Below are 12,546 nucleotides of genomic sequence, written 5' to 3'. Positions count from 1 at the left end.
TGGGAGAAGATATTTCCAAATGACATATCAGATAAAGGGTTGTACCCAAAAACTATAAAGAACTTGCCACACTCAACACCCAACAAACAAATAATCCAATGAAGAAATGGGAAGAAGACATGAAGAGACACTTTTCCAAAGAAGACATCTAGACGGCTAACAGACACATGAAAATATGCACAACATCACTCATCATCAGGGAAATACAAATCAAAACCACAATCAGATACCACCTCACGCCTGTCAGAATGGCTAAAATTAACAACTCAGGAAACAACAGATGTTGACAAGGACACGGAGAAAGAGGATCTCTTTGGCACTACTGGTGGGAAGGCAAACTGGTGCAGCCAATCTGGGAAACAGTATGGAGATTCCTCAAAAAATTAAAAATAGAACTACCTTGTGACCCAGCAACTTCACTACTAGGTATTTATCTAAAGGACGCAAAAATGCTGATTCGAAAGGGTACATGCACCCCAATGTTTATAGCAGCACCATCGACAAAATCCAAATTTTGGAAAGAGCCCAAATGTCCATCAACTGACAAACAGATAAAGATGTGGTACATACATACAATGAAATATTACTCAGCAATCAAAAATAATGAAATGTTGCCATTTGCCACAATGTGGATGGAACTACAGTGCATTATATTATGCTAAGTGAAATAAGTCAGTCAGAGAAAGACAAATATCCTAAGAGTTCACTCGTACATGGAATTTGAGAAAAACAACAGATAAACATAGGGGAAGGGAAGGAAAAATAAGAAAAACCAGAGAGAGAGACAAACCATAAGAGACTCTTAAATACAGAGAACTGAGGGGTTGTTGGAAAGATAGATGTTGGTTGGGGGTTCGGCCAAATGGGAGATGGGCACTAAGGAGGGCACTTGTTGGGATGCACACTGGGTGCTGTACGTCTAAATTCCATTCCCGAAATCATTATTGCACTATATGTTAACTAACTTGGATTTACATTAAAAACGATAAAGAAAAGAAATGCCTGGGAAAGTGTATGAGGAACCATTTGGCCTAATGGTAGTATTCGCTATACTTGATGGGGTCTGAATACACAGGCACATACATTTGTCACAACTCATGGAATGGTACACTTAAGACTTACGTATTTAACTGCATATACATATTACTACCAAAAAAATAAAAACACACAAATAATAATATTTAACTCTAATTAATGATATATATGTTCACGGATTTAAAGGTGAAGTTACTGATGACTACAAATTGCCCTGATATGCATTGGAAAAAAAAAAGAGGACTGATGAATGGATAGAGGGATGGAAAGATATTGCTAAAACCTATTTAGCAGAATGTAAATTGTTGAATCTAGGTGGTGAGTGTTAATGTACAATACTCCCAGCCTCTCCTAGTGTTTAAAAATTTTTCATAATAAAATATTGGGGTAAAAATAAATTCAATCATTTAATTCCTCTGCCTAAAAACTTTCCCTGCCGGTTACACTCAGTAATTACCAATGGCCTTTACTCAGACCTGGTTCTTACTTACTTGTCTGAAATTTCTGACATTGTTAGGCACTTCTCCCTTTGAAACCCTAAACTATTATAAGCTGTTTCCCTTCCTTTCTGCCTTCCTCTTTATACTCCCAAACTGCAGGTGTACCTCAGGGTTCAGAGTTAAGCCCTACTCTATACTTTTTCCCATAAAAAACTCAATTCTAGTATCGTAACTATCACCTCTACACAGTCAACTCTTCGAGTCTAGTGTCCCACTTCCAAAGGCCAACTTAGTATTTTAACTTGTATGTCTCATATCATCAAATTACTTCTTTACCCTCAAAACGTAGAACTTGAATTCCATTTCCCAATTACTACCACGTAGCACATAACTACTAACCAGGGTCAATACAGGGAAGTTAGTTTTGACACCTTCCCCAGTCTTAATCTCTAAAATAATCCAGCATCAATTCCTCCTGAATCCATTTCTTCTCTTTCATTCCACCATCACTACTACTCTTATAAGGATCCTTGGAAACTCAGTTTATTGTAAGGGCTTCTCCTGGTTGATGTCCCAGCCTCTGTCTCTCTCCAAAATTCTTCCTGCATGTTTCTAAAACATCTCTAATTATGTACCTATCTGCATAACTTCTATGATTCCCCATATTTAAAAGATACTAATCTATGCTAAGCAGAAAAAATTAAATAAGACGTGTTACTTGCTGTGGTAGCAGATTTCCAGATATGGACCCTCCCCAATGCACCAGGCCTCCTGGTGTCCATGCTCTTCACAGTCCCCTCCAATGCTAAATCTGAGTGGCCCTGTGACTCATTTTAACCAAAAGAATGCCACAGAAGTAGCACTACACCAGTTCCAAGGCTATGGCTTAGGAAAGCCGAGAAATTTCCACTTTTGCACTCTTGGGAGCTCTGAGCCACCAAGTAGAAAATCTGCCCCTGTGTTGGAAAGACCACCTAGAGAGGAAAAAGCCCTGAGATAATATGGAGAGAGAGAGTCAGAAAAGGCCTAGACCTCTTGGAGTCCCAGGTGAGCCCAGCCTTCCAGGTGTCCCTGCCAAGGTGTCAGAAATATTAATGACACCATCATGGATGTTCAAGACCCAGTCACCATTCGACCACAGCTACAGGAATGGCTCTAAAGGAGACTCAGTCAACCCAAAGAGTTGTGAGAGGAATAGAAATTACTATTGTTGTAAGATACTAAGTTTTACGATTGCTTTTTTACACAGCAATAGATAAATCAAAACACTTACCCTCAAGAAGCTAACTATATGATGGAGGAGGCATTCAAGTTAACAAAAAGACCATCAGATATGGGTTAAGACAGAGGTACACACAGCATGCTAGTGAGTACAGAGGAGGGTCATCTAAATTAAATGTTCACAATGTGTGAAGGGGAGGAGTGGGAAAGCTTTCTAGAGCAAATAATACAGGCTGAGTTTTAAGTGAGTTCATGTTGTAGTACGTATAAAGCAGCATGGCTCTTGGGGTGCCTGGGTGGCTCAGTCGGTTAAGCGTCAGACTTTGGTTTAGGTCATGGTCTCACGGTTTGTGAGTTTGAGCACCACATAGGGCTTGCTGATGTCAGCTCAGAGTCCGCTCCAGATCCTCTGTTTCCCTTTCTCTGCCCCTCCCCCGCTCGTGCTCTCTCTCAAAAATAAAAAAACATTAAAAAGAAGAAGAAGAAGAAGAAGAAGAAGAAGAAGAGGAGGAGGAGGAAGAGGAAGAAGAAGAATGTACAGAACTTGGTCAAAGTCTATGAGATAAGAATTTAGGATGAGTCTCAGTGTTTCAGCTTAGGTGTGGTTGGAGGGGCACAGTGCTGCCACGTATGGAGAAATGGTAGAAGCGAGAGTGAACTGAATTCACATCCAGGTAGAAACGTTCAACTCAGATACTGGGACAGGAGGAAGGGATGGATGTGTGTGCCAATAGCTGGGAAACTGAAGGAAGTTTCACTTGATGGCCTCTATTTCTTCAGTGAAATAAAAAGCGAGATCATCTGCTAAGATGAAGGAGAGAAATGGGGGAGAGAGAAAGTTCAGAACGGGAGGTAAAAGTTTGGGACAGCTCTCAGAGGAAGAGGGAGTCCTGAAGATCCAGGTGGTGTTAGAAGTCATACATTTGTTCAGACCCAAAACACACCGTCATATGACTGTCTCCAGCAGCTCTCAGCAGCCCAGGGGTAAGATGACAGGCCAGGTGGCGGACCTGACCCAGGACTGGAGGACTACAGAAAAATGCAGGGGAAGAGAACGGAGAGGAACACTAAGGGAGTAATTCAAGCAGTGGACCACACGCCTAGGCTGGGTATGGAAAGACATGCATCCAGGGAGCTGAAAGACTGGTGGCAAAGGAGCGAGGTCACCAAAAGAGAAAGGGGACCTGAAGTGGTCCAAGTGTAGACTTACTGGGAACAAGTTGACTGCCGGGAGGACTGAAGGCTGTGGTTAAATACAGGATGTTGTGACAGCCTGGCTCACTGTTGCACACCCAAGAAACACTCACCAGATTGACTGATTACTAGGCAAGCTACCAGGGCTTCCGTGCGTACCTGTTAAATAAACTACCATTTGGTGAGAGAATTCCAAAATGAATCTTCATGCACCCTATTAATTTCAATTTAGCACAGACTCTTGTGACATATCTAAAGAAAGGCTTCCAACATTAAGTACCTTATCTACTACTTACCTATCACTCTATCATGTGAGTTCATTAGGCAAGCTCAGAACATCTTTTAAAAAAGAATCGGGCCTAATATTGCAGCTTTCCTGCTATTTGTCCCAAGATACTTCTACGAGTTGATTGATGAAGCCCTTTAAAGCACAAGCTCACCGTCTTTTATGGAGGAAGGGCTCTACTTGCTGCCATTCCCCATGAGTCACAGTTAAAGGCAGGAATCTTAAAAAGAAGTTCTGCCCTGGAACAACATGCACACTGAGCCCTCACCTTCCCCAAGCCAGCAATAATCTTGGAGGATATAAGCAGAGAATTAGGAAGTGTCCCATGAAAGCAAGACAACGTCCATGACAAAGCAACCAAGTATCCAGGAGAAAAAAATCAAATAAACTGATTATTCGGTACTCTCTCTCAAAATAAATAAACTTTAAAAAATAAATAAATAAAATAATAGTGACTACCTCAAAAAGTACAAAGCACTTAGCAGATTTCTATTAAATTCACCTTCACATAACATCAGTGAAAAATTCTTTTTTTCATTTTTTTTAATATTTATTTATTTTTGAGAGAGAGAGAGAGAGAGAGAGAGAATATAAGCAGGGAAGGGACAGAGAGAGAGACACAGAATGTGAAGCAGACTCCAGACTCTGAGCTGTCAGCACAGAACCCAAGGCGGGGCTCGAACCCACAAACTGTGAGATCATGACCTGAGCCGAAGTCAGATGTTCAACCAACTGAGCCACCCAGGGGCCCCTAAAACTCTTTTTTGAAAAAATTATTTATTTTGAAAGAGAAAGAGAGAGAGAGAGAACAGGGGAGGGGTAGAGAAAGAGGGGAGAGAGAATCCCAATCAGGCTCCGCAGTGTCAGAGTGGAGCCAGACACGGGGCTTGAACTCATGAACCATGAGTTCATGACCTGAGCTGAAACCAAGAGTCAGATGCTGAACTGACTGAGCCACCCAGGCGTCCCAATGTGAAATTCTCTTAATTTGCTATCCAGTGATTCAACAAATACTTGTCAAATAATTATCAGTTATATAGCAATGAACTGAGTACTGGAAAAGAATATGAGAATGAATTTTTTTAATTACCTATACACAGAGAGAATCTAGTATTTATCCTCAAGAGGCTTACAATGTAAGTGGGCAGCTGAGACATACACAGGTGGGAAAAAAATGTAGGGTACAATATAAAAATAAGCACTAAATGGTCAGAGAGCTGTATAGATGTTCTAAGGAGGGAGAAATCAGAAATTAGTTCAGGAAGAAGTGGATAAGGAAGATGTCACAAAGTAGGCAGAATTAAGTTGAAACTTGTAAGATAAAATGGCTAAGACACCTTACAAAAGAACCCCATTATTTCCCCCATTTTCAGAGCCAGAAATATGGGAATTACACCAGCTCCTCCCTGTCACCTCCCAGTGCTCCTGACAAATGCGTTCCCTTCTCTCCTCCCCGCTGGCGCCAGAGTGACACAGGCTCTGTCAGAGACATCTCCTAAGTGGCCCTGCAAGCTACTCCCACCTGCTTTCCACCTGCCAAAGTCATTTATCTAAAATGCAAAGCTCATCCTTTGATACCTCTCCTCCCTTAAAATCTTTCAATATCTCTATCAGGGAAAAACCCAAACTCCTGAACACAACACAGGAATCTTTTGTGACCAGCTTCCCACTACTTCACTGGCCTCATTCCGGCCCAGCTAACAGCTCAGTGTGGCTCTCTCATCTGTAGGCCTCCTGCCTGCAAGGTCTTTGCCCTATTCTTTGCCCCATTAATTCCTCCTGGTATCTACCCCCACCCTATAACTCTACCTTTGAACGTTTCAATCCAAAAGAAAAATCAAGAGAATAGTATAATAAACACGTGCCCTTCATCTAGCTTCATCAGTTGTTACCCTTACTTGCCACATTCGTTTTGTCTCTCTCGGAACCATCTGAAAGTTACAGACATCCTTACACCTAGCCCCTAAAACTCCAGCAAGTATCTCTTAAAAAACAAGAACAATCTTCTACATAAACATTCAACAGCATAACCCACAGTATCCCAAATATTTAATATCAACACACTATCTAATATGTAATCCATATTCAAATTTTCCCATTTATTCCAAAACGTCCTTTACAGTTTATTTGTTTAATCCAGGATCAAACCAAGGATCATCCATTGCATTTGGTGTTCACGTTCCCCTTTATCTTTCGGGATTTATTTCTGGAATCACTTTCTCCGGGAAGCCCTCTTTGACTCCTCCTACCCAGTCCGGACCTCATACCACCACTATACGGTATCATTATACTCTCATTTCCCTTATTAAACAATAAGCTCCTTGAGGACTTTTTTTTTAACGTTTTTTAATTTTTGAGAGAGACAGCGCAAGCAAGGGAGGAGCAGAGAGAGAGGGAGACACAGAATCCGAAGCAGGCTCCAGGCTCTGAGCTGTTAGCACAAAGCTCGATGCAGGGCTTGAACTCACTGACCGTGAGATCATGACCTGAGCAGAAGTTGACGGCTTAACGGACTGAGCCACCCAGGTGCCCCCCTTGAGGACTTTTTATTCTCTAGGCCCATATTGTCTGGCTCACAGAAGACACTCCATAAACACTGACTGACTGAACGAAAGAGCTACAAACAGGAAATATGACTGTTATGGACTGAAATGTGTCCCAAAATTCCTGTGTTGAAACTCTAACCAGCAGTGTGACTGTATTTGGAGAGAAGGCCTTTAAGGAAGTAATTGAAGTTAAATGAGGGCATAAGGACGGGGATCTAATCCGGGAGGACTGGTGTCCTTATACGAACAGGAAAGAGAGAAGGAGTGTGCACACCCAGAGGAGAAAGGCCACGTGAGGAGAGAGCAAAAAGGCAGCGGTGTCTGCAAGCCAAGACGGCAGCTTCACCATAAACCAGCCCTGCTGGCATCTTAACCTTGGACTTCCAGCCTCTGGAACTGTGAGATGATACACTTCTGCGTTGCTGTTGTTGTTGCTCTTGTTTTTATTGCTCATCCTGATTCTAATTATTATCCTTTCTTTTTCTTTTTCTTTTATTTTTACATTTCTGTTAAGTCACCCAGTCTGTGGTACTCTGTTACGGCAGCCTGAGCAGACTAGCACAATGAGCAAAAGCTCTGTGCCCACAGTTACTATGGATGACGGAATGCGAAACAAAACCTCTATCGCTGCCTGAACAAAGATACACACAGAAGACTTCTTCCTCCTGCTTCTGGAAAAGTGAACCCCACACGCCACAAAACAAATGACAGAAAGCACCATTCTGACATTCACAACACACGTAAAAACACCCAATTGGATCTTCAAGAGCACAAGCAGCAAACCGTTAGTATCAGCCACTCCGGGGCTATCCAATCAGAAGGTAAAGAAAGCGGTCAGAGATATGTTAAGAGCATAGAGTACACATCAAAAGGAAATCTTTCACAGAGCCTGGAATATAATTACAGACTCCCCTTCCTAGCTTTTGCTAAGACGTCTGCTGCTGAGTTGCTCGCATCACATGTGTTTCACCTCCTCCCCCTTGCAGACCATGAAGACGATGACAAAGGCCATGCAGTCAGCAGGTAGTGGCAGCGGTTTGGATCACTAACAACACCAGGTATGGCGTTATGGTCCCAGCACACTCTTCATAACTGCTGGCACATGGATCATCACGGACAGCCGACCCAACTTGTAACCATCCATCATTTGAGTGTCAACAAAACAGACTGATCCTTAGGCTCTTTCCCAAATGTGCTTTCTCATGTTGACCTTTCACGGTTACCATCTTTCATGCTTGGAAAAATGATTCAACCGATGAGCTTGCTACTTTTCACTCACCAGCAAGCCAAGATTTTAGTGACAAATAAAAGCGCATTTTACAATTTAAATAAAATCATCAGTGTTCGCAGTTATTTTTATTTCAACATTAAGAAAGTTGGAAAACTGAAAATCCGACCAAATTCTACACCTACTTTGTTCTTACTACAATGCCCAGAAGAGAACACAGATCCACTAAATAATTCTCTCCAAACAGCTTACTTATGATGTTACTGTTTGAAATCTGTTTTAGTGAATAACATAATCAGAGTACTTCCATACCCTGAACTTCTGAAGAACCAGGTTCAAAACAAGCGAAGTGGTTGTTAGATGCATTTCAAAATCTTGATCATACTTAGGAGCCAACAAGCAGCTGCTATTATTTTAAGGTATTATTGAATCTGAAATTTTTTTTTATTGAACCTAAAACAAGGTGCTGAAAATGCTGAAGTCATTACAGGATTTTATTTGTGCACTTGTTTTTCAAATAAGAATTAGACCAAAAGAAAAGGAAGTAGGAACATAAACACAACTGGCGACTTATGCACAAATATATACATACGTGCAGGGTTCTACTCTAAACAGCATCATTTACCTTCTGCCCTTCTCACAAAGCTTCTCAATTTCAGCTTTCAGATCCTGCTCCTTCTGCAAAAACTCCTTCTTTTCTTTCTCTATCTTCTTTTTTGTTTCTTCTCGCTTTATTGTTACATCCTGGATAGCCTTCAATATCTCCTGAGTCCCCCATAATTACAGCCACACACAAATAAAGAAGGAAACAAATTAGTTCTTTTGGTCTGAAGGTTATTTTTCACTAACACAAATTAATACATTGACTTTAGTAAATTCAACTTGAACTGAAGGAATCTGGTTCATGAGTGGCTCAGAAAGCCAGTATTTAGATGTAAGAGAGAAAGTTACAATAAAGTAGATTTCAACTCAGTAGGACAAAGAATTTCTAACAATCCCTACTGTTCAAAAATGGAATTTACTGCCTTCTGAGGGAATAACCTCTCCATTACTCGTGTTTGGGTAAAGGCTGAATGAACACCTGAAAAGAATGCCTGTACAGGGTGGGAATTTCCTATTTCCAACAAATATAGTTTTGTTTTGTTTTGTTAAGGTTCTACTTAATTATGTGTGAGGGTTTATATATATATGTATGCATATATATATATGTATGTAGGTATGTGTGAGGGTTTATGTATGTAGGTATATATATGTGTATATATATATATACATACATACATACATACATACATGTATGTATACATTTTTAGTAAGAAGTCAAATAATAAAAAAGTGATAGGTCACTCCCTGTCCACCCCAATTCCACCCATAACCAACATGATGTTGGAGCAGGCTTTCACATCTCTCTCTGTTCTTACACAAACACATGTATACTTAAATATGTATCTCTTTGCTTTTGTGTTTTTTCCAAATGAGAGGATTTTATACATGTTATTTGCCATCCTTTTTTCCACTTGATGTAAACACACTGTCAATATAGATTTAACTTAAAAATAGCTGTATAAGACATAATATGTATATATCCAATTTATCCAACCATCTATGTTAAGAGTCCATTAAGTTGATTCCAGTTTTTTGGTAACTACACACCATACTGCAATTAATACTCTATGTCTATGTTTTCATATAAAAACGTTTATTTCTGTAGAACAGACTTAATAATACGATCGCTAGGTCACAGAACATTTAAATTTTAACTGATAATTTTTTTTAATTAAAAAAAATTTTTTTAATGTTTATTTTTAAGAGAGAGAAACAGAGTGTGAGCACGGAAAGGCAGAGAGAGAGGGAGACACAGAATCCAAGCAGGCTCCAGGCTCTGACCTGTCAGCACAGAGCCCAACACGGGGCTCGAACCCACAAGCTATTGAGATCATGACCTGAGCTAAGTCGGGTGCCGAACCGACTGAGCCATCTAGGTGCCCCTAACTGATGATTCTTAACAACTTTTCCAAAAAGGTTGTAACAATGCATACATCTACAAATGTCTGAAAAAGAGTTCATTTTTCCTCACCCTGACAATGTATTTCATTTTTACCAATCTCTTGAGGGGAGAGAGAGGAATGGTATCTAATAATTTTAGGGAGCATTTTCCTAACTCCCATCCTTTACTGTTTTTAATGTCTGCTTCCTCCAACTCAAAGAAGCATTCAATGCAGAGACTATGTTTTCTTTACCATTAAATCTGCAGAGCTCAGATCAGGAACTCAGAAAATGCTGAGTGAATGAATGAATGAATGAATGAATGAATGAATCAATGAATACCAGTGAGGTTGGGCTTCTTTTCATATGTTTATTATCCACTTGCTTCTTCTCTTCTGTGAATTGCCATCTATAATTGCTGTAGGCAAAATAATAGCCCACTCCACCCCCCCCAAAATATGTCCACATGGTCATCTAATCAAATCTAACCTAATCCCTGGGACCTGCAAATATGCTACCTTCCATGGGAACAGACACTGTGCAGGTGTGACTAAGGTAAAGACCTGGATATGGGGAGATAATCCTGGGTCATCTGGATACAGCCAACCTAATCATGCAGGTCTTTAAAAGTGGAAAACCCTTCCCAGGTGTGATCAGATGAATATGTGATTAGGGAAGAATGGTCAGAGATGGAAATCTGCTGACTTGGAGGATGGAGAATGGCGCCACAAGTCAAGGAACGCAAGCAGCCTCTAGAAGCTAGAAATGCAGAGAGAGGTACTCTCCCCAAGTCCCCAGAAAGGGGTACAACCCTGCCAATACTTGGATTTTAGCCCAGTGACACCCAGGTTGGACTTCTGGCCTATAGTACTATGAGGTAATAAATGTGTGTCATGTTCAGCTGCCAAATTCACGGTAATCTGTCACAGGAGCAATAGGAAGCTATAGAATAACCTTTCCTGATTTTTCTCTAGAGTATCTGACTTTTACCATGAATGTGTAAGAGTCTCAGAACACAGATATGGATATTAAACTGTTCATCAGGTGTGCCACAAACATTTTCCCAGTCTCACATTGATCTTCTGACTGGTTTTTGTATCATGTGCCCTATCAAAAGTTTTAAATTACATATAATACAGTTGGTTCATTTTCTTATGGCTTCTGGGTTTTCTGCCTGGCTTAAAATGACCTCTTGCAACTTGAGGTTTCATAAATATGCTCCTAAACTTTCTTCTAATTTATATTTTTTCCAGTTTTCACACGTAGAGTTTTAATCTACCTAGAATTGTATGTTTTAATGTAACATAAGAGTCTAATCACGTGGTTTTCCAGGTAGACAGTCAACTGTGTCATCAAAATATGTTAAGTAAATAACTTTTTTCTCTGAACTAAAATACTAGTGGGAGCTTGAACAAGATGCCTTCAGAAATTCTTTTGATCCCTAAAATTCTAAGACAACCGTTAAAAGATAAATACTGCCCTTCTATTTCTATTAATTCAGAAACAAAATTAAAGTTTGATTAGGAAGTGTAGCTTTCCTTACTGACAATTTTAATAAACAGAATACCTGGTGATTCTTCATTTCTTCTTCCCTCCTTTGCTGAAGTTGTTTTAACTGCACTTGGAGCTGATTCTCCACTTGCCTCTGCTTGTCCAGGACCTCCTGGTAACGTTCCTTCAACAGGGTTCTCTCCGTCATCATTTTGTCCTATTTGTAACAAGAGAAGGAAAGTGTAATTCCCTGATCTAACTGCAAAAAAACATTCACCAGATGCCCGTTCAAGGCATTGTGCAGAGCCCTAGGATGTGCAATCCAATATTCTAACTGCTGGCTGGCCATGTGTGGCTTTATAAATTAAAATCATTTAAGATAAGAGAATTTAAAAATACGGCCCCTCAGTAACCTAGCCACCCACATTCCAAGTACTGGGTAGCCACAAATAACAAAAGGCTACCATACTAGATGGCACAAGATACAAGACATTTCCATCATTACAGGACATTCTATCGCACAACACTTCGCTAAGGCAGGTTCTGGCAATGTATGGCCTGTGGGCCAAATCCAGCCACTGTCTGCTTTCATAAATAAGTTTTATAGGAACTACCCACATGGCTTACAAGTTGCTTTTATATTACAATGAATGGAATGGTTACAACAGAACCCATAGAGCCCCCAAAACTAAGACATTTACCATCAGACATTTTACAGAAAAGTTTGGCAATCGCTGCTCTAGGGAATAAGAGGAAGGAGGCATTTTATCAGAGCAAGAAGAAATGAATGGGCAAAGACCAAAAAACAGATCACCTACTCAAGAATGCATCCAGAAAATAGGATTCCTTACTGGTCACTAGTGCTAAAAATGGACAGATCCACTAAAGGGGTCTGAGGAACACGGTATTCAGATTGGGCCAATCAATAAACTCTCACGTAATGGAGTAGAAGTTAAGGCTTCTGAGAACTGCAGTGTTCTGCCTCCCCACACCCATAAATCAAGAAAAGTGATGGTGACCTTTCAAAGGGACACTAAAACTTAAAGACGGTCAATTTAAAACAGATTTGGTGTAAGGCAGCCCATGTAAAATTTAAACTAAGAGCATTCGACTGAACTTGTT

The 12,546-nt window shown here is 40.3% G+C and overlaps 1 protein-coding gene across 4 annotated transcripts in view; it reads right to left on the bottom strand.

Moving 5' to 3' along the window:
* RNF214 (ring finger protein 214) overlaps window positions 1-12,546 on the bottom strand; it is a 47,373-nt gene that overhangs the window by 24,572 nt on the left and 10,255 nt on the right. For all 4 annotated transcript variants that reach the window (XM_047071653.1, XM_047071654.1, XM_047071655.1 and 1 more), the window contains 2 exons: window positions 11,501-11,641; window positions 8,576-8,715 (listed from right to left, as the gene is read on the bottom strand). In XM_047071653.1, coding sequence (XP_046927609.1) covers window positions 8,576-8,715; window positions 11,501-11,641 — 281 coding nt within the window. The remainder of the gene's footprint in view (window positions 1-8,575; window positions 8,716-11,500; window positions 11,642-12,546) is intronic.

The sequence above is a fragment of the Lynx rufus genome, unplaced genomic scaffold (assembly GCF_022079265.1).
Source record: "Lynx rufus isolate CCGP_SWC_20201006 ecotype Redwood Valley unplaced genomic scaffold, mLynRuf1.p SCAF_9, whole genome shotgun sequence".
Taxonomy (NCBI): Eukaryota; Metazoa; Chordata; class Mammalia; order Carnivora; family Felidae; genus Lynx; species Lynx rufus.
The sequence above is the reverse complement of the archived record's forward strand: the minus strand, read 5'-3'. Positions and strand labels throughout refer to the sequence as shown.